We start from the raw sequence: 25331 nt of genomic DNA, 5'->3' as shown, positions 1-25331 counted from the left end.
TACCTTTTTTACTTTTTGCTTTTTGCAAAAACAGTCTTATCTTTTAACCTACACTTACTAACCTAAACAGACCAAATAACTAGGTCGGAGAAGATGTTACGGAGCCCCTTGACTTGGTGGTTACATCTTCTGCTGAAGTTAAGAAGGGATAAGGCCCGGCCGTGGTCAGAGGTGGTCAGGTTATTTTCGGACCGCTATCCGGGAAAAAGCCCTGGTGCAATCCAAGTATACTGGAGTACGTACGGTCGTCAGAAAAACATAGCAGAATAAGACCGTACCAGCTATCCTCTTCGGAACCTCTAAATGGCTGCTGCAACTACTCCTCCAGCACCTCCATGACGCTGTTGCGTCTCTGGATTTCGGCTGTCCGTGCATTATTAAGTGTCAGGAAGAAAAGATCGACACGGTATCGAATCATAGGGAATACCGATAGAAACCCTGCATCTAATCATCTTGCAATATTGCTCGCGTTGATTACACGTATTTTACCTCTTCTGATCTATAACAGTCCGAGTAACGGCTGTGTACTCACGGGTATTTTAACCCTCATGAATCCTCGCTTGGTCAAAAGTTACTTATCTTCCTGGTCAATGGCATCGCAGGCCAGATTAACTTGTAACCATATAGGGCTTAGTTCAATAGCTGAATCTTCTAACGAGACTCCAATAGTGCTAATACCATTAAACGAGAGACAGTAGGAGATTCAATCAATGCAGTATCGGAGGATAATTCACTTAGGAGGCTCATATTCCGGGGCTATAAGTCAAGGTTAGACTTCAAATTGAACCCTGGCTCGATAAAATTGGGTAATAAGATACCTGATCGCCAAGCAAGGGCTTTTTTTTCACTTGGGTTGATAAAATGGATTTGGAAGATACATATCCATCTTCCTCACTGGCTCGGAGTTACGATCAACTCGTTTGCTACTCGGATAATCTCATGACGTTTCACGTGGAATATGGCTTGTTGAGATCCAATCCTCCGGGATACCCCTTGGGTGAGCAGAACAACGCTTGCAGAGCTCGCAGGTTTGGTGACCAATCGTACACGATGCTACAGGAATAACCGCCGTGATCTACGTCTATCTATGCCTTTTGATAAGTCATCATTCACTAACAAAGAACTATAGCCCGCAAGATATTCAATTACTTTTAAAAATCTCATAAACCTGAAGCTTTCCCGCGTCCTCTGATATCAGATCCGAAGGCAAAACATTGTAAGTGACCCATCGAACAGACAGCGTAAAAGCAAAATTATTAAATCAAATGGCAGAAATTGATTCTTCCCAAGTTATCCTTTCAGCCATGGCATCGGTATGTGCTGGAATATCTCTTTTACTTTGGGTTGTGTTGATATCCGACGGACAACCGTCCCGACTTGTCTTACTCCCTCAAAAACCCTACGTTTTCTCACAGGCTGTGGTGGGAGTTTTGGTCTGTGCTGGTCTGCTTGGGTCACCACTAAGTGGGGCCTGACCCTGAAACCATCATGCGTGGTGAATCTGTCGTGGACGACACCAAAGCTCAGCCTTGCATTCCGTTTCTATCTTACTTCGTAACAGAGGAGGTATTAATCTTTACAAATATTCCTTATGAATAACTGTCTTATGAGGTGCGGAGAAGCAAGATAAGATTCAATTTCTCATAAACAATCATAATTCATTCAGCCGTCCCATCCAAGCACATGTGGAGCAGGATGCGGCTACAGCGAGTTGTTCACGTGTTGAAAGCATGCATTCGTGCCCGGGTGAACATGCAGAGAAGGCCTCCACCCGAAGCTAGATGTCAAAATTGAAGACGTCCGACGGTTGTCAGATCAGGACTGAAAGATGGCGCATGAGGAGGGAACATCCAAAATAACAAGTAGAAAGACATTGGGGGTATTGTGCAAAGCATCAGATGAGAAAGTGGGATCAAAACGCTGGAGAGAAGAGACGCGAGGGGAGAGATGGGGTGACTCCTGGTCGATTCACAGATTAGATGTATGGCAGGACTCAAGGTCTGTTTATACCTGGACCCGCGCTTTGGCGGAAGTTTCAGGAGAGAGAGGGGCGCGCGACTATCATAGCGTTGATGACATGACCGTTCTGCCAGCCCTGCTCGGGCAACGACTCATGCTCTTTTAGCATACGGCCGAGATAAACGATTCGTACACGCTGGTGAGTTGATACCTGGAAGGACTGTCAGAGCGGAACGAATAAGTAGCAGAGTGGAAAACGATTACACACCCCTCCCTCTTGCTGAACCTTGCGAGCCAAAAAGCCCACACTCTGGTCCTTGCCCACCATCAGCATCAAATCCCCACCGTCACGATCACTAAGCCGGACCTGCACGCGAATCAAATCGCGCTCGCTCGTCTTGCCCTTCTCGTCGCGGCGGCGCTCGGCATCTTCCGCGATTAGCTCGTCGCCCGAAGCATCATCCGTAGCCAGTTTGCCATCGGAAAGCGCCTCCATATCCTCGTCCTGCCCCCGTTCAATCTCATCTTGTGTGGAGTTGGGGCTGGGGCAACTTGTCTTCGCCATATTCTCGGGATCGTTAACAATACATTGCGGCAAGCGGTACAGTACGCCCTGCTCGTCATAACACCCTTCACAGAGATCCCCCGTCGGGATCGTAACACCGACTGCATCAACTATGCTCTGCGCCGTGGCTAGGTCGTTTTCGCGCATCAGCGTAATAGCCGTTGATAGCGCCGCCCATACCTCGGGACGCCCCGTGACTCGGGTCTCGAAGAATTCGCGGCGCTCTTGGTCTAGCTCGGCGCGCGTCCAGGTGCGTCGCTTGCTATACCAAACATGCAGATGGACCGGCTCATTATAGTGCTCGCTCAGCGGGAGGTCCGGCGCGCGCCTAGTGCGGCGGCGAGTAGTCTGCGTCTGTGTTTGGGTGGAAGTAGCGGAGATAGAATTGCGAGCGTCATGTGTTCTGTCGGTGGTTTCATGTTCATCCTGGGGATCATCGTCATGCGACGGCCTGGACACGCAGCAACCCTGTGGAAAGGTGGATTGTTAGTCCTGTATTGCCCTGGATCGAGGATCGGGGCTGGGCGTCTGGGCATATGCGGGGGATAGAGCCATTTCGAAAGCACGAGATCGTGTGACAGCAGGCTGCCAAGCGATTCTCAAACCTTGAAGTTTAAAATATTCTCGGACTTACCATCGTGCGAGCGACGTGCACACTCCATAAGCTGGAGAGGGGGAAAGGATTGCAAGGTTGAGGGGAAGGGCCAAATATGAGGATCCGGGGGTCAAGCCTTGCGGAAACAAAGGACCGGGCGTCTAGTGATAAGTGCGGTGATAAAACCCGAGGGGTCAAATACCAGCGTGAGAACAGAGAAAAAGAAAAGAAAGAACAAAGATGAGAGATGAGAGATGAAGGGCCAGGTACATTCCTCGCCCACACATTACTGGATCAAGCATTTGATGATGTCAAGCCGTACGCGCATCTCGGCCTTCATTGTCCGCACCACCTATCGCACAGTCGTCGTACAGTGCATTCTACGTAACATGAAAAGGCGGCTAAGATACTGTACAAATTATATTCTTAATTCTTAAATTCTTTAATCTTCGTCGTCGCTGCCAAAGATCGCTTTAAACACTGCATCACCCGGTCGGTCGGCTTCGAGGGCATCGTTGCGCTCGGGTTCAACAACTGGCGCCGGTGCTGGTGGTGGCTTCGGGACGCCTGATCCAGCAGCATCAGAGCTGGCGGTAGGCTGGCGTCCAGATTCCATCATGATCATGTTCATCACTTCCTGCGAGACCAGTTCCCGCGATGCGGAGTCCGTCTGATATCCTCCAGACTGGAACCGGCTACCAGGCCCGGGATTGGATGCCTGCTCCCCATCATCTTGTTGTACATTAGCAGGCGGCTTGACATTGAAGCGCTTGCATAGAAGACGATGAGGATAGAAAGGTATAGTGCTTCGGGTCATTTGACCGAACATGCCAATCTTCGCCGCCGCCACGGCTGGAGGGTCGGGCTTCTCCGCAGGACGGGTGAGAGCGGACTCGGCTGAGTCGGGTGCATCAGAGGCAACTTTGGGGCCTGAAGATGCCGATGTGAATCGCGATGCCATGATGCCAGACATGGGCTTGAACACTTCGGCAGCCCGGGCAAACTCGTTCATCTCGGTCACCCAGTCGTCCGTGCTGGAACCTTGCACTCGATCCGGAAGGGAGTCACGGATCTCTGCCCGGACTTCGAGGAACGTGCGGTATCGTGCACGCTTGTCCTCATCTTCCGAGTAGGGCATCCAGCCGCTGACGGCTCGAGTCAAGGCTTGAACAGCGGTTTGCTTGTCCAATTTGGGCACAAGGTCCCACAGATCTTTTCGCTTTTGCGAATCAGATAATTCAAAACCTTTCGGCGCCTTTTCGCCCAGAGCCGGGGGGAGATTAGTGTTGCCCGTAAGTTTCGCAATTCGTTCGCGTGCCTCGGGCGTCATCCAGTCGAAGACGGATTTTCCTGGTAGCTGGGCCTCGCCCAAGACGGCAGCTCGTGACGTGGGATCGAGTGCAGATGCCTTGGCAGCCTCGGCTGTAGAGACATAGCTCGATGCATCCCGCTCGGTGGAGGCAGATTGCTTCGCAGAGGTCCAGCCTTCGGGGATTTGGGGAGGCTCGTATTTCTTATCTGATATGGACATGCTTGATAGCTCGGCAAGAACGAATCCATCCAGCGGTAGTCGTCCATCGCGGCATTTCCTGAACCCTCCTGCACCACGGGAAACAGCCAATTTCTTCGATATGAAGACTGGTTTCGCATTGGCATTCAACAGCGGATTGGAGGATGCGATTGTTGGCCTCCCTTCCTCTGCTTTGAGCTTCTTCTTTTTCTTCTTGTCGCCGATGGTTCGGTTGTATGATATTGAAGGACCGAGGGAATAGGGGTCTTCATCGTCTGATCCTGTGTCGTTGAGAATGCCAATGCCGATTCCTCCTCGTCGCGTTTCTTTCGCCGTTGGCGGTTTGTCTTTCCCTTGAACGGCTAGACGCCCGCCAAAGAACGAGTCTGATTCCTCGGGTTCGTCGCGCGAACCATCGCGTTCTTCCAAACGGGCTTCGCCTTCAAATCCAAGACCCTTGTGGTCGGTCTTCCGAATAAAGGCAACCATCGGGGGGTTTTCCGGTGCGAACATATACGTCTGCTCGGGGCCTTCACAGGGAGCATCGCCCAGATCAGCTTTGCGCCGTACCTTGGGACCAATGCCTTGTCCCTCTCGCCATCCCATTTTCTTCAGCAGCTTTACACCCATTGTTTCGCCGCCGACTTTCAGCAAGTCCATGAGCCCGGCTCGTCTCGTAGCATCGGTCTCGGTCGAACCGAACCCCGCAAAACCTTCCTTCGTCTGCAAGTTTCGTGACTCCTCCAGCTCCCTAAGATCCTCCTCGTCCATGAAATCCTCCGGTCGTTTCTGCGCCTGCTGTTTGGCATCTCGGGCACGGTTCTGGCGGGACGAGACAAAGGTCGCGGGAGTCCATCCTTCCTTGGAGCCGACTGAGTTGAAGTACCTGGAGAAGTGTTAGCCCATGTGCGTAACGCTCAGTAGACAGGCGAAGCTTACCCTGCACTGAAACCACCGGTAAAGGCACCATGCAGGCGCTTCCGGCCCCGCTCATCGGTCACCTCTTGCTTCCACACGGGCATGTAGGACCCGTCATCGCGCACCCCGGCGTCCAGGGGAGGCAAAGGCGTCCCATAGTAAGTATAGGGAGGCTGCCAGGCCTGGTCGGCCTCAAAGGCAGCGCGCGGGCGCTTCCCAGCCATGCTCACCATCAGGCTGGATCAGAGGTTAGCTCAAGGGAGAGAGAGGACCGCAGAAGTCGTCATGATTCGTGGAAACGGCGCGATAGCGGAGATGACGACCCTTGGCACGCTGAGGCCAATTACAGGCTGCGCTGATCACCGCGTCCCGCCCGTGATTTCAGGGACTTTTGGGTGAGCCTTGTTGGGGATCAGCACGAAGACCGTTGAAAGTCAAACAGAATGGGCGATTGACACGGTCCGAGTGACGTTTAGATGATCGGAGACCCGATAGATGAAAACCCCAGAGTTGTAGTGTAATAACAACGTGGCAGGGAAGACCTGGTAGATGTAATCGACTAAGTTGCTTGAGTGGCGGCAGCCCGCTGCGAACCGTCAAATCTCTCTTTAGGGGTCGTGGCCCCATGGTGCTCATATCCTTTTTTCCCTCCTTTTCCCTCTACTTCTACACACGCTTCTACCATGTGCATCTCATAGCAATTTCCCGCTCCTCCCACTCCCCGACACCCCTTGCGTTGTTGAAGACTACATCTTTCCCTTTCCGGCGCCCGGAGCACGAGTCCGGTGTGGCCTGGGGAATTTTCCAGTGCTTCCAGAATGCTTGGCGCTAACAGCTTCGCCGGCAGGCGCAAGTCTATCTACTTGTGTCTCGCCTTCGCCGCCGCGGGAATCTGCTTCCTGAACCTCATTTTCTTGACACGAGGGGTCGAAAATACCGTCATTAGCCTCCCCGGTCTCAACCTGTTTCGCCCTCAGCAGAAACACATCGAAGGAACCTATGCACACGATCAACACCCCATCGCGGATTTGATGAAAGAGGCCGATCAGAAATGGCAGCAATACGATGAAAGCCGCTCGACCAATTTCCGCGAAACGGTCGCCAAATACCGCGATACCTACGGACGACACCCCCCACCCGGGTTTAAGGAATGGTACCAGTTTGCGCGCAAGAATAATGTGCACAATGTCGACGACTTCCAGCAGATCACGGGAGATTTGCGTCCGTTCTGGGCCGTTCCTCCGCAGGAAATCAGACGGATGGCCGCAAGTCTGCAGCTAAGCGATGGAATCGCCGGAGTGCGCGTTCGGAACCACAAGGTTGTATCGAAAACTGAAGGCTGGCGCGTGGAAACACTCGCACAATCGGTCGGACGACTCGCAAAGCATTTGCCCGACATGGACATTGCGATGAACACCATGGATCAGCCCCGCGTCATGGTTACGCACGAAGATATTCAAAACTATCTGAAGATCGAAGAAAGGACGAGAAGATTGCCTTCTGACGCAGCGGACCAATTCACCAGCGAGATGGATCATTACTTCAACGAAAGTGCTGGTGTCAACGAAGACATGGACCCGGGATGGTTCTCCATCGCAGGAAAGCCATACAACGACTTTTCCAAGGAATCCTGTTCGCCCGAGTCTCCGGCAAATGCCAACATGAGCGTTGAGGAGGCAGACAAACTGTACAAGACATCATTTGGTGGATTTATCTCCAACTTTACCGGTTCCACGGATCTCTGCAATGTGGGTCCTGTCCTCGGTGACCAGCATGGCTTCCTCTTCTCGGCCTCCAGCAACACCATCAGCAGAAAGCTGATCCCTGTGTTCAGCGAATGCAAGGTCAGCGTGAACAACGACATCTTGTTCCCCGCAAACATGTATTTCTTGAAGGACCCGCGGTATGTCTACAACTCAAAGCACGACTATGAATGGGAAGACAAGGCCGATTCTATGCTCTGGCGCGGCGTGACTTCGGGTGGAATTCAGGTGGAAGACAACTGGCACCGCTTACACCGCCAGCGCTTCGTGAAGACGACCAACGCCACAGAGATGGAGTCGGAGACCGTTTCCATTCTTTCTAAAGACAGCAGAGAGAAGTATGAGCTGATGTCCGACTTCCACCCCTCCGACTTCGCCTCGTCTTACTTTGATGTCGGCTTCACCGAGGCATGGGGCTGCATTCCCGACTGCTCCTTTTACGAGGGTGTCTGGACATACAAGGAGCCCAAGGCTTTCGATGAGCAATTTAAGGCCAAGTATCTGGCCGATATTGATGGCCACAGCTTCTCTGGCCGATGGCGCGCCTTCCACCAGAGTAAGTCAATTGGTTTGAAGGCCACTATTTTCCGAGAATGGCACGACTCCAGACTCTTCGCCTGGCGCCACTTTGTTCCGATGGACAACCGCTTCACGGACCTCTACGCCCTAATGACTTATTTCATCGGTCTCCACCCGTCTGCTTCGGAAGACCCCTTCCCGAATCACGGACCATACGTCCCTCGTCACGATTTCGAAGCCGAGGTGATCGCAGCGCAGAGCCGCGAATGGGCACACGCTGCGCTGCGCGACGCGGACCTGGACATCTACTTGTATCTTCTTCTCCTCGAGTACGGGCGCATTATCGATGACAATCGGGATAGCATCGGGTATAGCGGCGACGGAAGCGAGCTAGATCATTTTGACGAGCGCTACCCCTTCCCTCCCACGTTGGAGCCCCTGGTGCAAGGCTGATGGACCCATCGTTCCCAACATCTACGGTGGTAATATCTTCATATCCGTATATCTGCATTTTGTCTGCATGTTTTTTGCGAGTTTGGTTGTTTTTTGATTCCCCGGATTCCCCTCCATGCATGTATCTATCCATGTCCTAATGATGACACTACATATTATGATCTGTCAGACTTGTCACTATGCAATATGTATTAATTGAGAAGCATACCTTTCAAACAATCCGTCGTAAATGATAAGTGTTTATGTGGTAATTTTAACCTCAGATATCGTGTTCGTCCTGCGCACTGGTCCCATTACCTCCGGCCCGAGCCGCAACGTTGGAGCTATCATCTTGCCCTGCACGTTCTCAGTAAGGAATTACATGATGTTAATGCAGGGAAAAGGGGGTACGTTAGAAAGAAGAAATTGAGCCCGGCAGTCATTCGAAATCGCTTGCGACCATGAAGACGAGATTGATTCGAGTTCGGCTCGATTCCCGGTGTTATAGCCATGCTTCAACGGAAAGACAACTGCAGCCAGGTACTAGCATGACTAGATGTGTGGGAGCGTAAGATAATAGTAGGTTGGAAGTGTGTGAAGGTGGGGAGCTAGTTGTAGTGTCCATCTTAAAGACAGATAATCTTGGGGTGATAGGACGACTTCGTCCCCTAAGCTTGATAGCGGTGATAGAAGATTTTCGGAGGGAAGGAAGGCAACATGGAAACAAAAATGCCAAAGAGAGTACTGTCGTCTTAATCGCTTAATTGTTAGCTCAGTCTCTCTAAGGAAGACGGGTCAAAGCTTGGTGAAATGTCTGTTGAAACTTATAGAAGCAGCTCCTGCACCGGCTTTACCCACTGTCAAATTTGTCCACCCATAGAAGCGAACATAGCTTATTTTTGCGTGTTTCCCACCGACTGGTCTCGTTGGTGATCAAAGAAGTCGAAGACTGGATACAAAAGACTAGCTGAGAGCCGTACTCTGCACGAATGGCACTTTCCTTCTGTGCTATTTGACTACGTCCTTATTTTATCAAAATCAAATATACGCGCTTTTCCGAGTCATTGGCATCGGTTGCAACAATTCTTGTTTGTACAACATCAGATCTGCATATATGGCCCAGATCAGTGAAGATGAAAGTCTCAGTGACGTATGTGATCGGGAGTCATAGGATATTATTACTTGTTTGGCCCTGCGTCTGTCACAGGTCGAATTACTTTCTAGAATTGCCGACCCATACGGCCTCTCGACAATATCTGCTCAGAGTTTCCAACCAGACGAGGTTTTTGGCCACCCATGATCCCCAGCCATGTCCGTCGGGGGTCTCTGTAGATCTTGGTCCAATAAAGCGAGCATTGTTGCCTAAAATCCGACTTTTGGACTAATATTTTGGCCAACTCACTCAATGAGGCAAGTCATTAGCACCTGAGCCAATATGATGACCGGAAAATAGCCGGTGTTGCGATCAATTATGGAGAGACCCCTCTTTTTGGGGCCGACCCAAGGCAACGTGCGAGGCTGTTTGTATAGATCATATTCTAACCCCCGCTCAGCAGGGTTTGATATGATCAACACATCCAATCCAATGGCATCGCTGCCTTCACACGGATTGGAAATATGAGACTCAAATTGTTAGAGACCTGAGAGCCGCTTCCAACCCGGCAACCCTTAGAATCATATCGCTTTCAAAGGGTAAAACGGAGAAATAAAGATTAAGGGAATCGTAAAATACGAGAGCCTGTGGATGGGGCGGGGATTAGTGATCTCATGCGCTAACCACGCTAGGGACTAGAAATGTGATACCATATTCGCTGCGACGTAGGATCAGGTCACGGTCCGTTTGAAGTCCCCGATATACGGCAGTAGATCGTCATGAAAAGTTCCTTAGTGAGTAATAATTCTGTTAGCAGAATTTTATAATGGCACCCCCACCCCACCTAGTGTTCTGTTCAAACTCATTAAGCCTTCATCTACATATGGTTTGTAGTATCTACATTCACTTATAGTAAGATAATAAAACAGGGAATAGGGAGGCAATAGTATCTAATATAAAGTTGCATTCGACCGAAGAAACGAATTGAATATCCTGTTAATCCGGTAGACATCCCACGTATTAATGACCAAGAATACAGCATTTTGAACCTACACCTTATAAAAGTGTCTATTTCTATAGCCTATGGCCTATCTAGACCTTGACAAAAGGGCCAGACCGGCTGCGCAGTCCAAGATGTAACCCAACCCGCAGTTTATCGCAACCTACACTTTACCAACCTATGCCCACCTGATCTTCGCGGGACCCTGTTACAATCCGGGGGGATCGGCGCTATATACACCTAGAGAGGAAAGTAACTGTCGATTCAGTCACGTGGACCAAACACGCTTAGCTATTTTAGGCCATATTTTATATATTGTAACCTCTGTTTGTTATGTTTGCCAACCCCAAATGACCCAGCAACCCATCGGCGTTAAACCTACAACCCGCATTTCCACCACCCAGAGGTTTGGGTGGGCTGGTTACGGGTCCTCGGGTTTCTGTGCAGGCGATAAGAGCCGCCGTGGCACTCCTTCAAGGGTCACATCGTCACGGGGAGGGTTTTCTGCAGGGTGCCTCATGCAGTGCAGGGTGCTATAGACCGCGCGGGGACGGATCCCCGTCGGAGATCGTTTCTATGTTTCATGGTTTGCGAGTCCGGGAAAGCCAAGGTTCCGGATGGCGTCCTCGGTTCTCCCCTGAAGATTGAGAAATCCCGATACTTCACTCTAAGCGTCTGGACTAAAGGGTCTGCCTCCAAACAGGTTATCACCATGTCACCTTCCCGACGAAGCGATGTGACCATGAATGATCGGTGGGAAGTCTACTTGCGACTCCCGAACGAATGATTGGCTCACTGCAAATGTCGGGCGATCATCTTCAGGACCCTTCTCGATGCGCTGTGCCCGAGGAAACTCCTGATCGGTCAACGGCTCTTACCACACCCCAGCAACTTTCCTGCACTTTATCGGGTATCCCTGTTGCAAGACATGATTATCCTTTCCCGGGACGGCGAAGATAATGGCGATCGACAAGCCAGCGCCGGATGAGTACCGAGATGGCAGTGGCAGAAACCACTCGTGCTAGTCATTGACCGGCGTTCTCCGTCCTTGTTCCGAAATAGCTTGTCCCAATCAAGCTCCCTGGGCTATTGCACTTTGCCACTGAGCGTGTATCCCCCGCTTTTGCGTGCTTGTCGAGCGAGTGCTATCAAATCCCGGGGCTTTCGCGAGACCCTGTTTATGCCCTCTACGCCTCTCCCCTCATTTAGCTCACTCAGCGGACTCCGTCGTGCCCTCCTGGCTGGCCGATTGGTCCAACGGTGTTCTCGAAATTTAGTTCCCCAAGTTCCCAATCATCCCCTATCCAGCTTCCTGAAAGAGCAATGTCCCCTCCCTTGGATGTTGCGATGTTGCGACACGCTCCAGCTTTGATGCCTTCTAGTCTCAAAGCGTCTCATGCTCCAGGAGATGGCGTATCCACCGACAAAGGTATAAAGGACGCCTCGTTGCCGGCTAGTTTGTGAGAAGAACCATTCTGTTCTGCATCGTCTTCACTTGCCCTACCAGGTCCATTCTTCTACGGGAACCGTCATCATGGTTGTCTTCAGCAAGGTCACCGCCATTCTCGCGGGTCTTACGGCCGTCACATCGGCTGTGCCTGTCGAGAACACCCGCAAGGGCTTTACTATCAACCAGGTCGCCAATCCGGCCACCAAGACCAAGCCCATCAATTTGCCTGCTATGTACGCTCGCGCGCTGGCCAAGTTCGGTGGCACTGTTCCTGCCAGCGTCAAGGCTGCCGCCGAGAGGGGCTCCGCTACGACCTACCCCCAGGCCAACGACGAGGATTATCTCACTCCCGTCACCGTTGGTGCCGGCACCTTGAACTTAAACTTTGATACCGGTTCCGCTGATCTGTAAGTTGACAGAATATGTTTTCCAGACGAGAATCACAATTAACGGTCTACAGTTGGGTGTTTTCTTCCGAGCTTCCGGCCTCGGAGCAGGCTGGCCACACTCTCTATACTCCCAGCAGCAGCGCCAGCCAGATACCCGGTGCTACCTGGTCGATCTCTTACGACGACGGAAGCTCGGCCAGCGGTAATGTGTTTGACGATGTTGTCGACGTTGGTGGCGTCACTGCCACGAGCCAGGCCGTCGAGGCCGCCGAGACTGTCAGCCAAGAATTCCTTCAGAATACCGCCAGCGACGGTCTGTTGGGTCTGGCATTCAGCATCATCAATACCGTCCGGCCCACTCAGCAGACCACCTTCTTTGACACCGTCAAGTCGCAGCTGGACTTGCCTCTGTTCGCTGTGACCCTGAAGCACAACGCCCCTGGCACCTTTGACTTCGGCTACCTCGACAGCTCCAAGTACACAGGCTCTATTGCCTACACCCCTGTCGACAGCTCCCAGGGCTTCTGGACCTTCACTGCCGATAGCTACACCATTGCCGGCAGCACGGGCTCCTCGATCACTGGCTTTGCTGGTTAGTTACTGTTCCAATTTGGGATGTCGATACGTATTCGGTGTGGCTGACCTCTTCAATCTAGACACTGGCACCACCCTTCTCCTCCTCGATTCAGACATTGTTGCCGAATACTACAGCCAAGTCCCCGGCGCCCAAATGGATAGCTCCGCTGGTGGATACGTCTTTGATTGCTCCTCCACGCTACCCGACTTCATCGTGACCATCTCTGGCTACAACGCCGTTGTTCCCGGCGCCTTCATCAACTATGCTCCTATCTCTCAAGGCGGCTCCACCTGCTTCGGTGGCATCCAGGCCAACTCTGGTCCGGGCATGTCTATCTTTGGTGATATCTTCCTCAAGAGCCAGTATGTCGTTTTCGACAGCAGCGGACCCCAGCTTGGCTTCGCCGCCCAGGCATAAATCTCTTGAAGAGATGGACTTGCAGGGAAACCATTGAATGACTGATGTGTGATGAGGTAAATTGTTGACAGAACAGAGAATATATATGTGAAATGACTTATGGGTGGTTTCTGGCTCGGTGAGCTGAGTTGGTTAGCGGGCTAGCTTGTGAATAAAAACCCATGAATCCTGCCCGATCAAGTCTGATTTGAACATGAAAATGCATTCTTCGAACTGGAAAAAGGAGTCAGAGCGAATAATTTGTAGAGAGAGTATATAATTGCTCCTTCAATAGTGACACTGAAGGCAGGGTGTAGACTGGCCCAGTGGTCTGTGTCATCAGTCAATGGTGTACACAGTATATGGAATCTATGGAATAGCGCCTAGAAAAAGGATGGCGGACTTGCGACTTCCATCAGCGGGTGGGCTGGCATAATTCTCATAGTAGATACAGTATGGAGGGTGCCAGGGACAACCATATACTAGGAAACTATCACACCATTGAAATACACTTAGCGGCAGAATGCTCTCATGACAGGGCTGCAATTATTGCGTTTTTGAAATCAATACTAAGAAAGTAGAGCGTCGTCTATCAACCCATGGTAATACTCGATCAAAGTGATTTGTAGGTGTTTTAACTGTCCCGTGGTGAAACAATACCGCCACAGAATCGATCGAACGGCCTCCTTTGCCGGGGAAGGGGACCGAATTCTCTCGTTTTGACAATAAAATTATTTCTTATCTCAATTACCGTGCCAGGTTCCGTAGATTAGCGTATAGTAAGATTTTTAAACCCTCTTCCAATATCCTCAAGTTTTACGGACACAAGCTTCCTTACTGTCCATCCTTGTCCTTCACCTGGCCGGCGGCACAGGCTCCAGAGGACCCAGAGGCCCCGGAAGGAGCCTTAGTTTCTGACAGGCCCAGGCATTCAGCCATACCAAAGAAGATGTCGATTGAGTTGTAAACGCCACCGAACAACTCCTGGCATGGACCCTGTGCGAAGACTGGCACGTCGGTCAGCGAATGGACGCCCTGACTCGCATCAACGGGCAAGGTTCCATTGACCAAGAAGCCAGTGACGGCATCCTTGTAGTTGGCATAGTAATCATTTTTCTGGCCATTGATCCCAGCGGCAGGCGAGCGTGGGCCGTCGCTGTGAACCTGGTAGTTCTCCCTGTGGTCGGGGAAGGCTCCCACGCCTGAGTGCAGAGCGTAGCGCGGGTCCCAGCGAGCAGGGAAGTGCACGCCGTCCGAGTACTGCAGAGAGTTGGGGCCACCGACGGTGTACTGTGAAAGACCCGACTCTCGGTAGTAGCCGACGGCTCTGCGCTTCTCGCGATCGTCGTGCTGGGCGTTGAGGTATTTGGTGTCAACCGAGCCGGTGACGTCGAAGCCATGGCCGTGGTCAGCCGTGACGAGAATGAGGGTGTCCTCGAGCTGGCCAAGGGACTCGAGCTTCTCAATGGTCGCGCGTACAGTATCGTCGAGCTCGAGAAGCTCTCCCAAGGCACGGTCGTAGTCCAGAGAGTGCATCTGCTTGTCGATACTGGCAGCCTCGGACATGAGGAACCAGCCCTCGTCGTCATGTCGCTCCTGAAGCACGTCGATGGCCTTGAGTGTCATCTCCTTGAGCCCGGGCAGATCGACGGCATCACGAGCTGAGCCGTCGGGGTAGTTGCTCTGGTTGAGAAGGTTATCCTTGTAGACATTGCGGTCGAGCCAGACAGCGAGATTGTCAGTCTGAAAGACACCCAGCAGCTTCTCATCGGTGGGGGCATTCTGCATGGCGGTGTTGTTCCAGGCCAAACTATAACCCTTCTCAGTAAAGAGGGGGTAGTAGTCATGCGGTGCGTCCTTGGTCTTGAGGAAGTTCTCTGCGCCAGTGCCGAGGACCACATCAGGGCCATCCCAGCCAGTCCAGTTGTGGGTGCTCACACCACCTTCATAGAAAGCGTCAATGACATGATCAAATTTGCTTCGCTTGCTGGTATGAGCAGTCAGTCCAGCAGGAGTGGCATCGGCCAGGAAAGCTGTGGTCACAATACCAACACCGCTGAGAGGAAACCGACGGCGGAAAATCTCGGTGATAATCTCAAACTTCGGGTCGTCGAAAGGGTCTTTAGAGGAATCAACATAGACATTCAGCGCATTGACAGTAGTCTTATGACCTGTGTACAGGGCTGTCGCAGAGTTGGCCGAGTCGGTGATGAACGAATCCATGGAGTGGGTCATCTGGTGGCCCAGGACTGGGAACTTGTCCAGCGCCATCTTGGTCATGTACTTGCCATTGATGCTGCGGTGAGCCATGAGACGAGCAGCAGTGATCATGTTGGTAGTCATGCCGTCGCCGATGAAGAGGAGCACGTTCTTCGCACGCCGCTTTGTAGGCAGGTCACGAACGAGCCAGTTGGCAACGGTCTTTTGGCTTCCGTAGTAGGTCAAGGTAGCCTCATACTCACCAGGTTCATAGAGGGCAACCCGTCTGTAGGCCTTGGCGGTGACATTGACCAGAGAGGGCTTCTCTAAGTCCTTAGCGAAAAGGTCTGTACGGGTCAATTCAGGTCTTCTATGAAGGGTGGGCTCAGAGGAGATTCTTACCTTCATACCAGGTGAAGTTCCATCTCTCCAGCTTGGGCTCATCGACTTGGAAGAAGTCCGCAGCAGCAATAGGGCTGCCGCCCTTCTTGGTGATGGTGAAAGTGAAATTGGGGTCTGGCTCTCCTACACGCGCCTCGGAGCCATTGACGGGAGAATGAACCTCGAGACGGATGTCGAAGTACTGGCCAGCAAGGAAGTCAACCCTGTCGAGCGAAGACCGAGTCAGTTGGTTCACCAGAAGCTCAGCAGGATGCGTACTGGTCGGGTGGAAAGACGCAGCCCAGGTCAGGGCAACCTCCCAGGCGCTGAAAGGTTTGGCCGGCAGCGCATGCGGCGAGACACGACAGCACAGAAATCAATCGATTACGCATGTTAACCAAATGGTTGAGTGTGATGAGCGTGACGAGGAAAGAGGGAGAAGTAGGTGCTTTTAAGTAAATCGAAAAGAAAGTCTTACTAGGCCGTCCTCCGACCTACCAGCGAGATTCAACGATCTAGTCTCCCGCCAAGTCGCCTAGAGTGAGGGAATACACTTTCCCGCCGGAAGTCCTCAATTTCCGCTGGAGATGTTAACTTCCATGGCACTTGGCATTTTAATTTATGTACAAGCTGGCTTAGTGAGCCTATTTTCTGCAACGAACGAGGTCAAATCATCACCTGCACGTGGCGAAGTAGTGAGGATTCTTTGCCAAGTTCCAAGACTTGGTAGTCTTGGCCTGCCTCACACGTGTACCGCTCCGTGGATGATGCCACTAGGGCAAATGAAATAAGCGACCCCAAATGAAAGAAGCGACTCTCTGATAGCGGGATATTTTAAGGTACTTCCTTTAGGTAGTTTGAGACGTGTAGACAGATGTCAAGGAACGTGTCTAGGAAGACAGTTAAACCTATCCCCAGAAAACGAGACTATGCCTAGGAAGAAGTTCAAGGAGATAGGGTATACATCATGGCACAGATCATTTGGAGTTGGATGGCGGAGAATAAGTAACGAAGTTAATATCTGTGTAACCAATCTTTTGCTCACCTGTTGAACCGGGAATGGGAAGTCAACTGCCATCACCTCGATCTTGTATAGAACCAGGTGACCAGGAATGGTGTAGTGTCACTGTCGTGTGTATTTGCCTTTTCCTTCGATGATTTTTCCGGATACCCCGAGAATTTGTTTTCCTATCTCCCTTACTTCATGTCGTGAACTAGTTGTTGGCCTGGCCTTTGGATCGAGCAATTCCATACGCGGGTCTGTTATAGAACCTGGTCACATCCAGGCTAGATGTGGTTTGAGAATGGCAGCCAGAATATCTCGTGGCGCGCTCACTCATTTGAATAAAGTGACTTACTCAAATGCTGGCCGAAAGTAAGCCACATACGTTAATCTAAGACTTCGCCTGAGTAATTTAGTGGTCAAGGACAAATATGGACAAGTTTTGCTGATAAAGAATCCATTTTCTGGGTATATTGAAATAATTCATACAGTATTGAAGATCTCCGGAGGATTTTCATCTATAACCCCACCTCTTTTATGATCGTCAACGCCGATTCATGACGAAAATGTAGTTAAATCTGACTTATATTCGCATTTATTGATCGTCTCTCCTTCGCGCGGTGCTTCCAGCCCTTCATTCCCATTGTGATGAAGATGATCCCATTCCAGAACCCTCGCAGTGAGCCTAAGGCACTCACAGCGAGAAGAAGTGAATACGACTGGTAATCGGGTCGAATAAATGCGGAAACTCGGTTGATCGTTGGCGTAACCCAAGTGGCCAACAGGGCGAGAAAGAATAGGGACGGCATGAGAATGTATTGTTTGATGGAGATGCGTCTCTGTTTTGGAGACTGCGTGTTGAGGGGCTGGGTAAAGTTCGACGTAAGTGGCCGAGGAACGGAAACGTGTTCAATGGAGGATTGGCTTATGATTTGGGAGTCGACAACGTGTGTAGGATTATTTGAGGGATCAGATTTGACGGTAGTTGTGACAGTGCTATTGCCATTGTTGAAGGAGTTGGTGCTGGTTATGGTCGAGGCTGAGGTCAGAGCGATATGGTCATCTGAGGTCAACTTGAAGTCTTCTCGAAGTCTAGAGATCTCGATGCCGATCAGGCAATATATAACCAGAATAATAGCTATAACTATCCTATAGAAGGAAGAGGGTATCAGAAAGGTTGCGGGGAAATGGCGAGAGAGGAGAACACACCAGACAGGTATATAGTAAAGAATCAGGCGAATGAGCATCCAATGCGGAGATACAGAGCACCAGACTGTTTCGCTGCCGTAGATAGGGCCTTTTTCAGGACTGCGAATGAACAGGAAGGTCAAGGCTGGAATGAATGTAACGACGGTGATTCCACCAATGTACGTCAACTCGAGCTTGTGTAAAGAGTGAGCCTCAAAGTAATGAAAGACAACAAGGTATGTGTCTAATGCCATCGCCAATGTCCAAAGCACATCTGCAAGAGGAAACCTGAGATCGTTGTCAACGCTGCCCACGGATTTGCAATTTTGCTTAGTTCTCGACGTACATTTGAAGCGCAAAGCCTTGGAATTGGCACAAAGATGAATCATCTCCAGCCGCAGGCCCACTGACAGATATTATTGTCGCGACCGAGTCGAACAAATTGTAAAAGGCATTGTAGAAAATAATACGATGGATCGGGCTGCGGAAGTATCGTGAACAGCAAAACGTGCCAATAATGGAAAATGACCCTAGGATGGATAGAACGGAGGTGACTCGGCCGGTGATGCCTATGTTACTGAGCTCCCCGTAAGATAGCGACATCCTGAGAGAGTCGCGCCTTCGGTGGAGGGGTATCGATGTAGAGGACAATTGAACACAACCCAGCAAGCGAATCTACCAAAATCTCCAAAGGAAATTACGTTGGAGGACCGTGGAGTTTATCTACGGCACGCGATAAATTTTCCTTGTCACATCACGACTGTGCGTGCATATGGCAAAATACTTTGGCCCCAATGACGTGATTCCATTAAGAGACGCCATTAACGATGTGAAATCTTCAACGAACCTTTAATCGCGCAATATGCGGACCCCATTTGTCACAGGTTATACGATTATACGCGTGTACGGAGTTATCAATCTAGATATAACGTCCCACGATAGGCTAGGAGAGGCTGACGGGAAACCGAAGGTTTTTCTTTGTGGGGCTTCATGTTGAACTCATGGGGCCTAATGACAGGGCACTGGCCATCCATACACTCGCAAAATGATCGGGTGCCCAGGTGCCTTTTTGATCCCGGAACGACGTGTTTATTTATTGAGGATCAGCGTCGTGGACTTCCTTATTGCTTATAGGAGATCTTGATCCAGAACCACAGCAAGCTTTCTAAGCGAAGAAGCTGGAGATGCCATCGTAAGTACTAATCCTACTACCTAAAGTAGTGGGGGTTTGGTCCCGTCTACTTGTCGTCTACTTTTCCTAAATCATTTTGGTCCTAGTTTATATGCCCACCAATTATGAAAATAGCACCGTTCCGCGGTGCTGGTTTTGACTGGGATTTAGTCGCGGGTAGCGCGGTGCGGAAAAGTGCTCTATAATAATCTTAATACAGGTCAGAATTCCTAGGATGCCTAGGTTGGGTACCCTGAGGGGTGGAATTAGTCCATCCCGCCACTTACCTTTTCAGTTCAATCGATTTGAACGCTTGTCCTAATACTAGAAATTACACATGGTGTTACGCCCCACCTAGGATTACTAGGAGTCGCTGAGAACTTTTTTGAGCTGACGGGGTGGAGGTTTCAGCCTTGTCACCTCGTGACCCCTCCACGTGGTGAACAACCAGCGGTGACGACGCAAATGATACTGTAATGTATGTGCCATGTCTTGTATCTGGTTCAGGCAATTGTCGAAAAGCTACAGACGGATTAGAAGGATGGATGTCATTCCATGGGGCCCGACAGGCCTGGAAACAGACCTCGCGGAGTCTTGATAGTACGAAGGAAGGAAATACATATTAAATGCAATTTATCCTCATTTTTATAGCGTAATGAAATGTAATTCGATTCTGTGCCTATTAGGCCCCTTTTGCTGGCTCGATCTCCGTGGGAAAAGCGTTGTGGACTACGTATTTAATAAGATGGATGTCGAATTTCATGGGTTTGCAGCGTAGCCCATTGCAACAAGCTTTCCAATTTGCCAGAATACAACTGGTCCTGTGTGATACGTCGTCTCTTTGCCTTTGATTCCTGTGCGGGAACTTCTGGGGGAATTTGGTCTTCATTTTTGTCGGCGTGGTGAACTCGCGTATTCCTGCATAAAAAGCAATTAGCAGTAGCCTTGGATGTCCTACAGCTGGAAAAGCACACCATATGAGATCAACTGGCCGCACATATTTTGGATGGTGATCGGAACAGGACGGACGGACGTACCTAAGAGAATCATACACCTGGTCGTCGCCCATCATCTCATTGTTGCTCTTAAACTCTGTCATGATTGCTCCTGGCTAGAGGAACTCACTAGACAAGAGATTAAGGAGGGCAGATTTAATAGGTGGCAGATATCTCTTTTGGTTGATAGATGGCTTCCTTGGATCATTCAAAGAAGGAGTTAGGCCAGGCCAGTCCTGGAACGGTCTTCGGTCTGGGGCCTGGATCGACGGCCTTTCAAAAGCTCTGGCTTGGCTCGTCCGAATTTTCTTGGCAACATCGCGAATGCTCCTTATTTTGATTGCACTGTCGCTTTGAGCGGAGTAGTCTTGTTGCCATATTTTGCAGATGATGGCGCCGAATATGGGCTAGGGTGGTTTCGGTCGGGTCAGGCCAAGAAATAGTCCGTGGTCCGTCTATACGGGAATCCGTTTTCGATATATACTATACGAGCAGCAGAGAAAGAAAGTCAAACCTCGCCGACCAGAGCCATCCATTACTCCAGATAGTTGAAAGGGGTAAATTGGTCACTGTTCTTTCATCGTCGAACTGGCGCTGCTCGAATTTAGGTAACCTTTGTGTGGCCGGATTATCCCTGCGAGAATGATTGGTTCAAAACAGCGTCCGTTACCAATTCGGCTATTTTTAGTCGTCAGTCTTTGAGATTGATATGCCTCAACTCTCTTTCACCGTTGGACATACCTTTGTTTCATCAAGTGCTGAATCTTGGAATGCAAGCCAGGTAGGCTGAAGAGAAAATTGGACTCGAATAGTGGGATCCGAAATAAAGAAAATTTGAGTTCACGTTTTCAATTTTCTTTCTACATGAGTTGGACTGAAAAGCCAAAGCGAGAGAAAGAGGGAGCCAAGTATAGCAAATATCAAGGCTCATTTACCAAGAGTAGTGTTTCGGACGACGAATATATACCCTGCCATCGTCCTCTTTTAAATCCAGATTTTACTTGCATCGAAACCCATTCACACAAATCAGTATTTTTGTACCAGAACCGACTTCTCTCAACTCAAAATGTCTAAATCCTTGAAGCGCCCGGCAGAAAAGGATCCGAACGAAACTTCTTTGTCTGAACCCGACATCAAGAAGATTAGGACTGCTATTGCTTTGCCAGTGCGCTACCTAGGCGAAGGAGTCTCGGGGTCAGGCAAAAATATTAGCTGGTCCGTACTTCAGTGGACGAGTGAAGAAAATCGATCCCGCAGAAAATGGCCTCGTCAAAAAGATCCCATTCGGAATATTGAGGATGTACCTGCAGAGTGGAATTGGGATCCCAATGATCCAGATCTCGATCCATGGTAGGTTCACCAAAACTAACCCGTGATGTGCTTCTAATATCCTTGTTACAGTGACATTGACGCCAATATCAAGAGATGTGAGGAGAGGATCGAGGATGGAATCTTGCCTCAACTGTTTGAAATAAGGTTGTCGACATACAAGATGCTAAGGGCCCACCGTGACAAACTGATTGCTTCAGAGAAAACTGGGTTGGGTTTGGACGTTGTCAAACGGCTGGATAGTCTGAAGGTTATTGAGAAAGATCTTGTAGCCAACGGGGATACCTGGGAGTCGCTGCGCAATGTGAGAGCAATCATAAAAGCCTACAGATCTGGAGAACTGAAGTGGTCAAGAGATGGCAAGGCTACGTACTGGTCTCACGGAAAGCAAATCTGTGAGCCAAGGATCTGGGACTACGACGACATCATCAAAGTCAATCGCGAGCACAAGGGCTCAAAGGGTTTTTGGGTGGAAGGGGTAAGTCCTAGCCATTACATAAACTCAAAAAACTACTGATATCTGCTTCTAGATTGATGGACCTGGACCGGGAGGGCACTTTTTCGTTTGGACAATCAGGCCTGAGCCTAAAAAACTGACATTTCAGCATAATGTATGACCCCCAAAACCCGAGGGTGCTGTATGTTGTTCTCAATTAACATGTTATTTCTGTTGAAGATACGATTTGAAGTTCGAGTTCCCCCACGCATGCCTGGAAACAAAGGGCCTTTCTGGAAAGGCTGGAAAGCGGATTTCTTTGATGATACCGGGAGTGATACCGCAACCATATTCGAGGACGACCTGGAGGAAATAATGAGCTTGGTTCCTGAGCGAATCGATGTACCATTCATCGGAGATTACCAGTCGCAGTCTATCGGTGGTATTGTGACCAACAGAAACGCCGTGATGCAAATCTGAATCCTCTCGCCTGGAGACAACCCCATAACAAGATGGTATTCAGTACGAGTAACGGTATATCCGACGCGCCACAAGGAAGTCTTACCTCACAGGCTCAGTGGTGATTGGTGGCGATATGTACTTTACACAGCCAACGCTCCAGATAACACAGGCTTTATCCATGTCAGCACTATGAAAGAGGATTTGCTCAAATCGATACCCGATGTCGATTTCTCACAAGCAAGAGGGCCGAGGAATATCCCCGGGCTTGGCGGAGAGGGCTTGGGACCTATGCCACAAGGTCGAATACACACTAATGTACCTGAAGGCATTCTAAGAGGTGGAACATATGTACCTCATCAGGGAATAGTCGGGGGTGAAGCACCAACCGCAGGGCCATCTTCACAGGGAGAGGACGCCGCCGGAGACTTGCGCTCTAGTGGAGGGGCTGCACCTAGACACCCTCCACCACATAGGGGACATCTTGTACCCGGGGTTTATTTTCCGCCTGGAACTGAAGGACGGGCCTCAGGACCGGGAATGATCCCTTGCGGACAATACCAAGGACCCTGGGGAGCATCTCTCGTAAGACCTGGAGATACCAATCGCACTCAACGGCCCGTGTTTGCGCCGGAAATCCCTCCAGGACTTGGAGGATGGTGGCTACCACGCCAACTTTTGTATAGTCCATCTCCTCCGGGATCTGAAGGCGCAGGCCTAAGTCCAGGGGCATCACAAACGGGCACTGAGCTGCCAAATATGCCGGGCTGGGAATACTGGACCCCTAGCGGATTAGTGGAAGGTTCGAGTTCCTCTGAGGGGCAATCTCCACCGCATACCGGGGAGCCAGTTGAAACGAGTCAGGTTGTTATGCCTGGAGGATCTGGAGGTACAGCTCCACCTGCAGGGCCACAGGTCGTTGGACCTAATGGGGAGATCCAGCCCGAGGTGGGTTGGTTCTGGGTGCCTCCTGGTCCTGGGCAAGCTTGGCCATGGGGTTGGTACTACAGGCACCCCGAGTCTGAAACCGCAGCTGCACAACCATCGGTTCCAATTAGGCCCATGAGGTGGGTGCCTCCTCCGTGGCAGCAGGGGTGGGTGCCGGGACCCAACGGGCTGACCATGGGGTGGGTGCCTTCGCCGGGGTCGGTGCCAGCAGGCGCTCCAGGATCCATAGTATATGGAGGCTTAGGCCCAACTGCAGGGGTATCTTATCAAGCCGGGCAACAAGGGGAGGCATCAAGAGATCAGTATTGGAATAACCCGCATAATATTAGCCACGGGGGAGGTTCATCAGACACGACGAGACAATTTGATCCCCAGGCAACCATATTCGTTCCGGGAGAACAAGCCGGGACAAGAACAATTATTTCAAGAACTGCAGAAGGAGGTACCACCGGAATAACTCCACAATTGGGAAGACTGGGGCTTGCTGAGGCCGAAGAAGCGCCAACACGAGATTGGATTGCTGAAGGTATTCCAGAACCAGCTCCACTACCAGAATGGCCCACGCCCCTTGAGGCATCTGACACCGCAAGGCAATCGCGTGCTCGAAGATTTGCCAGAAGATTTGGTCGTTTTATGCATGCCAGAAAAAGTATTGTCACTACCAACCCTGCCAATGCTCCTAGTTAGTTTGATATCTTTGTTTAATTGATGAGACTGATTTGACTCTTCCTGTTTGTTACCATCTCTTTACTCCCAGCCTTTTTTCGTCTTTGAGTTTGTTTGTACGTTCTGTTTCTCCAATAGTCAGTTTTCCAGAATATACAAAACGGGCTGATAGTACCACTCCCTCCCACTTTGACCCGCACTATCCGTATGTTCATACCGGAACCGATTTTAGAACGGTCTTTTCATGGTAAATACCCCAAACTGTTGAGAAGATCCTAAGGCACGCTCAAATTCGAACGGAAATTTGTAAATTTAAGTCAATAACTTGTCCGGTGGATCAATAACCTTGGAAACAACAAGAGTGTTTAAGAGCAGCCTAAGTATGTTTTGCCTCGAGGGCCGCTTGCCCAAGCCGTAACAAGTCAGCATTTGAAAGCGTTTCCTTCTCAAATCCAGCAATAACCTGATCCAGCACAGCAACGGAAAGCTCATCAACGGCCACATTCGGAATTGCCCGAGTAAAGAAGTTGATCGCACTAAACACAGAAGCCATTGCGGCTCTTGTCCATGTTACTGAGCTCATGACTAGACCGGGCCGAGCCACGCAGATCTCGATGTCTTTATATTCCTCAGGAAGCTTGCGTACAATAGCGTCTGTCTCGGCCTACAATCCGAAAAATCCCGTGATGAGTGGAAAACTAACAGACGGATTAGAATGACGGGCGCAAATACTCACGCGCATAATCATATAGTCGCCTAAAAATAGCGGCTTCTTGGCCTTTGGGTCTTCCATCACGCCATCACCGCTGAAGTAAAGGAAGCGGAAGGGCCGTGCAGGCCCGGCCTCGTAGATGGCCTTGAAACCCGCCAAGGTACAGTCCTGGCAAACGCGCTTGACCTCTGCGATGTCAAGGCTCTTTGATTTGAGAGGTGTCACTCCAACGGTCCTGGGTGGTTCGGAGATCAGCGTGTTCTTCGTTGTGGATGAAAATAACAGTTCGCGCGTACCATATGCACGCGTCAGCCCCAGCGAGCCCGGCCTTGACCTTGTCAGAATACTCGCCGTAGTCACTTATCGTTACATTCTTCAGCTTAGACGAGTTGGCGCTGTCCACCTCAACAGGCTTTCGGGCCAACGCGATGACCTGGGTGATCGCACTGTTTTGTAGGCTCTGTTTGATGAGTTCGGAGCCGATTAGGCCGGTCGCGCCAGCTACTATGAGCTTCATCTTGGGGTATTGAAACTTTGCGAGGGAGTTTAGTGGCTCTGGAGATGTAAAAGTGGCACGCACTCCTTTAAAGGTTTATGTTGGTGATGTTGGTCGGGATGGAGGAGCGGAAAGCCGAATCCCTTCTGCGGGGCTGACATCAACACCTGCCGCCTAGGATC

The 25331-nt window shown here is 50.5% G+C and overlaps 10 protein-coding genes across 10 annotated transcripts; 3 read left to right on the top strand and 7 right to left on the bottom strand.

The window, feature by feature from the left end:
• Positions 1-2035: 2035 nt before the first annotated feature.
• N7498_005241 (uncharacterized protein) lies at positions 2036-3161 on the bottom strand (the record flags this gene model as incomplete). Its single annotated transcript, XM_058452303.1, has 3 exons — positions 2036-2170; positions 2228-2992; positions 3159-3161. The coding sequence occupies 3 exons, from the start codon at positions 3159-3161 to the stop codon at positions 2036-2038; spliced, it is 903 nt and encodes a 300-aa protein (XP_058308841.1).
• Positions 3162-3561: 400 nt separating this feature from the next.
• Positions 3562-5771, bottom strand: N7498_005240 (uncharacterized protein; the record flags this gene model as incomplete). The annotated part of the gene is made up of 2 exons (XM_058452302.1): positions 3562-5515; positions 5569-5771. 2 exons carry the CDS (start codon positions 5769-5771, stop codon positions 3562-3564), a joined length of 2157 nt encoding a protein of 718 aa, XP_058308840.1.
• A 594-nt stretch (positions 5772-6365) lies between these two features.
• N7498_005239 (CAZyme family GT90) lies at positions 6366-8282 on the top strand (the record flags this gene model as incomplete). Its single annotated transcript, XM_058452301.1, has 1 exon — positions 6366-8282. The coding sequence occupies one exon, from the start codon at positions 6366-6368 to the stop codon at positions 8280-8282; it is 1917 nt and encodes a 638-aa protein (XP_058308839.1).
• Positions 8283-11888: 3606 nt separating this feature from the next.
• N7498_005238 (pepsin-like aspartic protease) lies at positions 11889-13187 on the top strand (the record flags this gene model as incomplete). Its single annotated transcript, XM_058452300.1, has 3 exons — positions 11889-12211; positions 12265-12785; positions 12850-13187. The coding sequence occupies 3 exons, from the start codon at positions 11889-11891 to the stop codon at positions 13185-13187; spliced, it is 1182 nt and encodes a 393-aa protein (XP_058308838.1).
• An 813-nt stretch (positions 13188-14000) lies between these two features.
• On the bottom strand, positions 14001-16138 carry N7498_005237 (alkaline phosphatase; the record flags this gene model as incomplete). The annotated part of the gene is made up of 3 exons (XM_058452299.1): positions 14001-15712; positions 15768-15970; positions 16026-16138. 3 exons carry the CDS (start codon positions 16136-16138, stop codon positions 14001-14003), a joined length of 2028 nt encoding a protein of 675 aa, XP_058308837.1.
• A 1183-nt stretch (positions 16139-17321) lies between these two features.
• gprI (putative cAMP receptor (Car4)) lies at positions 17322-18540 on the bottom strand (the record flags this gene model as incomplete). The annotated part of the gene is made up of 2 exons (XM_058452298.1): positions 17322-18225; positions 18284-18540. 2 exons carry the CDS (start codon positions 18538-18540, stop codon positions 17322-17324), a joined length of 1161 nt encoding a protein of 386 aa, XP_058308836.1.
• A 1305-nt stretch (positions 18541-19845) lies between these two features.
• Positions 19846-20207, bottom strand: N7498_005235 (uncharacterized protein; the record flags this gene model as incomplete). Its single annotated transcript, XM_058452297.1, has 2 exons — positions 19846-20026; positions 20146-20207. 2 exons carry the CDS (start codon positions 20205-20207, stop codon positions 19846-19848), a joined length of 243 nt encoding a protein of 80 aa, XP_058308835.1.
• A 962-nt stretch (positions 20208-21169) lies between these two features.
• On the top strand, positions 21170-22348 carry N7498_005234 (uncharacterized protein; the record flags this gene model as incomplete). The annotated part of the gene is made up of 3 exons (XM_058452296.1): positions 21170-21453; positions 21505-21910; positions 22109-22348. 3 exons carry the CDS (start codon positions 21170-21172, stop codon positions 22346-22348), a joined length of 930 nt encoding a protein of 309 aa, XP_058308834.1.
• Positions 22349-22781: 433 nt separating this feature from the next.
• Positions 22782-23060, bottom strand: N7498_005233 (uncharacterized protein; the record flags this gene model as incomplete). The annotated part of the gene is made up of 1 exon (XM_058452295.1): positions 22782-23060. One exon carries the CDS (start codon positions 23058-23060, stop codon positions 22782-22784), a length of 279 nt encoding a protein of 92 aa, XP_058308833.1.
• Positions 23061-24317: 1257 nt separating this feature from the next.
• Positions 24318-25170, bottom strand: N7498_005232 (uncharacterized protein; the record flags this gene model as incomplete). Its single annotated transcript, XM_058452294.1, has 3 exons — positions 24318-24605; positions 24678-24888; positions 24950-25170. The coding sequence occupies 3 exons, from the start codon at positions 25168-25170 to the stop codon at positions 24318-24320; spliced, it is 720 nt and encodes a 239-aa protein (XP_058308832.1).
• Between the last annotated feature and the right edge of the window lie 161 nt (positions 25171-25331).

Source organism: Penicillium cinerascens, assembly GCF_028974065.1.
Source record: "Penicillium cinerascens strain IBT 15544 chromosome Unknown contig_5_segment0_segment0, whole genome shotgun sequence".
Lineage (NCBI taxonomy): Eukaryota > Fungi > Ascomycota > Eurotiomycetes > Eurotiales > Aspergillaceae > Penicillium > Penicillium cinerascens.
This window is presented reverse-complemented; position numbering and strand designations above follow the sequence as displayed.